At 38.4% G+C, this 4,111-nt stretch overlaps 1 protein-coding gene across 1 annotated transcript; it reads right to left on the bottom strand.

The window, feature by feature from the left end:
- Positions 1–582: 582 nt before the first annotated feature.
- On the bottom strand, positions 583–3,843 carry LOC147279352 (Pentatricopeptide repeat (PPR-like) superfamily protein). Its single transcript, XM_086252266.1, has 2 exons — positions 1,550–3,843; positions 583–1,291 (listed from the first exon to the last, which is right to left on the bottom strand). Exon 1 carries the CDS (start codon positions 3,841–3,843, stop codon positions 1,762–1,764), a length of 2,082 nt encoding a protein of 693 aa, XP_086108392.1. The 3' UTR covers positions 583–1,291; positions 1,550–1,761.
- Positions 3,844–4,111: the final 268 nt, after the last annotated feature.

Below are 4,111 nucleotides of genomic sequence, written 5' to 3'. Positions count from 1 at the left end.
TGTCTTCATCCTCTCTTTTTTTAAAATTTTTTAATCAACCTGTTTCCAATTTTCCATGATATTTTTCATTTCTTTCCCTCATATTTATTTCCACTTCACTTTCATTTTATTATAGCAGTATTTATTTTGTATAGTTATTATTAGTTCATCAAAAGCAAATTATATTTTTAAAAGTACTTTTCTTTTTTTCAATTATCATTGTATACCACTTTTGAAATAGAAGTGAAATCTACTTGTAATGATGAGTCTCACTTCTATTAGAAAAGTGTTATATATATAATGTAATACAAAAATATGATCTCTCTAGCATTATTCTTTATTTTTTTTTAAAGAGTACTTGAGGAAAAAAAAAAAAACTTAGGCAAAACATGTGACCTTAGTAAGGATAACAAATAATATCCACTCAAAAGCAAATAAATTCAAATTTTTTTTGTGCTTAAACTATGCTGGTGTCCAAAACAAAGTTTAAGAGTAAGGTCTTACACTTTTTTTTTTGGAAGGTCTCACACTCTTACTCTTACAGTCTTACCAGTTTCTTTACCCTGTACTTAAGGTTTGGCGCCAAATCTGGCCATAAAAAAAGGTTTGGGGTCAACAAGGAAAAAGGTCCAAAATAAGGACACTTTGTGTAGGTAATTTGTGTGTAGCTTTTGTGCATTACTTTATGTTATGAGCCATTGATAGCAGTCAAAAAGAAAGAATAACCCAAAGGCATGCTTGATTAAAGGAAGCTCATGTTGCTCACTTTATAAAGAGAGGACGGTTAGGAAGACACACTGGACAGAGTCACTGAGAATATGATTGAAGAAGAAAGCAGCGTGGCATGAAAAGAGGTTCTCTAGACTTGCACAATAAAGACCAGTCTCTGCATTAACAATAAAGGTGGGGGTGAGGTGGTGTCACTGCCTTAAACTGGTGGAACCCACCCATGTTCCTATTGTTGCTCCAATTCTGTTGGGTCAGGCTCAAATGGGTTGGACTAGCCTACCAGGGTTTAATTACCAGGACCATCTTATCTTTTACCCTCATGGACCTTCCTGATTGGGATAAGAGCAACAACTGGTAGTAGTTAAACCCTATCAAGGGGCTACCTTCAATGTGCAATCCTTTTATTGCATAGTCCACAATAATAGCATTGCTGTTTGACAGAAAGATAACATTTGGCACATGCAAGAGCAGAGACAAAATTGACAAGTGAGCAGCTCAAATGGGACCAAAGACAAGAGTCTGTGTACCAAGATCTCTCTGAGCAACCATGCATTTAGATGATGCAGTTAACTCTATCAAAAACCTGCATGTAAACAGGAAAATTAAAATGAATAAAGAAGACAATATAATAGACAAGTGACAGCAGAAGCACAAAATGAAGCTAAGTTGAGATATATAACTAAATGATTTAGTCTGCTTCTTTCACTTTCTTTGAAGAAGAAAAATCTAATTGGATGGTTTGGCTAGATGATCCAAATTTCAACCTCAAGAAAGAGAAAGAAGAATCAGATTGAGTTGTGGGTTTAAAATTTAAAGAAAAAAAGGTAGTGATTTGACATACCACAAAATAAATACATCTCCTTGGAGTATTCCACCAAGGGCCATCTCTTTCTGAGATCCTTGGCAGGTCTTCAGTAAAATGATCCAGACATTAAGCTCAAGTAGGGACTTAAGAGCTCAGATAGTATCTCGCAATGTAGTTTGTAGTTCATCAAGATATTGATGCGGAAGAACTTTGTTTCTGCACCATGCAATTCAATGAAGCAGTGTTTCTTAACTCGAAATCTCAATCCAGCTCTTCCCTGCTTCTTTTGCACCCACTTTCTTGACAGCTTTTCTCACTTTGCTTAAATCATCCCACATTCCCAATTCTGCATAAATATTTGAAAGCGTCACATACGTGGAAGGGTCTTCTGGTAAAGTTGTGAGAAGGTGATCAGCAATAGAATTAACTAGTTCAGTGTTTTTATGAGTTCCACAGGCCCTGAGCAATGATCTCCAAATGATTTGGTCAGGCTCAAATGGCATCTTAGCAATTAACTTTTCTGCCTCTTTAAAACATCCAGCTTGACCAAGAATGTCAACCATGCAATAATAATGCTCTATAAGAGGTTCCAGTCCATGTTCTATTTTCATGGAATTGAATATGGTCTGTGCCTCTTCAACAAAACCAGCATGCCTACAGGCAGAAAGAACACCTAGATAAGTAATTTCATTTGGCTTCAACCCTGATTCTATCATCTTATTGAAAAATCTAATCCCTTCCTCTGCTCTTCCATTTTGCCCACACCCCACAATGATCCCAGTCCAACACACAGTGTCTTTTTCTGCCACAGACTCAAACAGAGCTAACCCATCATCAATTTCACCACATTTTGAGTACATATCAAGCAGGGATGTCACAACAACTCCCTCAGACTCATATCCACTCTTAACACAGAAAGCATGAACCTGTTTTCCACTTCCAAGAGATGTTAAACTGGAGCAAACTTTCAGAATAAATGAAATGACAAATTGATCTACTTCAAGACCCAGATACACCATATCCCTAAACAGTGAAAAGGCTAGCCAGCTTAGTCCCATTTTAGCACACCCCATGATCAAACCAGACCAAGCTACAGTGTCTTTCTTTGGAAGCCTGTGAAACGATCCCAATGCATCCTTAATGTTCCCAAGTCTTGCATAGAGGTCTGTAAGAATGCTTCCTACAACATGATCTAACTCATATCCTGTGGTGACAACCAAGCCATGCACTTGGCGCCCAAGTCTCAAGTTGAGCAAGTTGATGCAGGCCTTTAAAGCACCACTCAAAGTGTAGGAATCCATATATGCACCTGAGCAATGGACTTTGGAAACTAAATCCAGAGCTGCACTATTGTGTTCGTTAATGACATATCCTGAAAGCATAGAATTCCAAAGTGCCAAACTATCACAAATGGGAGCACTGCACCTCGTGTTCTGATCAAACAGCTTTGTGGCCTCAATCAATTCATTGCAATTCGAATACATATCAACCAGTGCTGACAGAGTAAAACAGTCAGACTCAAAACCTGACTTTATGACATAACAGTGGATCTGTTTCCCAGAAGCTAACAAACCATGGCGGCCACAGGTTTTAAGAGCACACGGGAAAGTAAATCCATCAAGTTTAAGGCCTTCTCGGTGCATTATACACACAAATTCAAATGCACGTGGGCTGCCATTATCCGCGAAACCAGCAATAATGCTGTTCCAAGACACAACATTTGGCTCTTGCATCTGATGAAATAAATTCACTGCCTCATCCATCAAACCAGCCTTACAATACCCCGAAATGATAGTGTTCCAAGTAGTCAAACTTTTACTCAAAATGCCATGAAAAACTTTGTTAGCATCACTCAAACTCCCACATTTGACGTACATGTCCAAAAGGGTATTCATCAAAACAGTGTCAGACTCCAATCTTTCACTAGATATTCTTTCATGAATCAATTTACCCAATCTAAGTTCACCCACTACACCACAAGCTTTTAGCACCGCAGAGTACATGAACCCATTGGGTGTCTCTGACTTGAACTCCAACATCTGGGTGTACAATCTCACAGCCTCATCAGGTCTTCCACGATTAGTATACCCAGAGACCATGGTGGTCCATGTAACAACGTTCTTGTGAGGCATTTCATCGAACACTTCCCGTGCATCTTTTAAATACGAAAATCCCACGTACATGGAGATGAGATTGTTAGTAAGGAACACGTCATTCAGAACGCCGAGTTTGATCAATTGGGAGTGAAATGCTTTGCCGTGATTCAAGGCCTGAACTCGCCCGCAATGGCGCAAAGCTATGGCTATTCGGTTCAGATACACGATTTCCATGATAAGAAAGATTACAAGACCTCTCCATCGCCACTAATACAAACACGTGTGTGGGATCCAGAAAAACTGGACCTGGGCCCCACATGTTTAAAAAGGTTCTTACATGGTTTTGATGGGACTTACTTCTAAACATGTGTAAATGAGTTGCTGAGTCTTCGGCGCTATTTTTTTTTTATGAGCGCTTTTACAGATATTGATGTTGCTTTCTCAGATTTTTTTATCTTACTTTTTGAAGAATTTAATTTTTTGTCATTTTAATTCTGAAATT

This window comes from Dryas octopetala, chromosome 7 (genome assembly GCF_963921425.1).
Source record: "Dryas octopetala chromosome 7, drDryOcto1.1, whole genome shotgun sequence".
Classification (NCBI taxonomy): Eukaryota; Viridiplantae; Streptophyta; class Magnoliopsida; order Rosales; family Rosaceae; genus Dryas; species Dryas octopetala.
This window is presented reverse-complemented; position numbering and strand designations above follow the sequence as displayed.

Bases quoted from the DNA above. Each gene is read 5' to 3' on its own strand.
- LOC147279352 (XM_086252266.1), bottom strand. From the start codon at position 3,843: ATGGAAATCGTGTATCTGAACCGAATAGCCATAGCTTTGCGCCATTGC.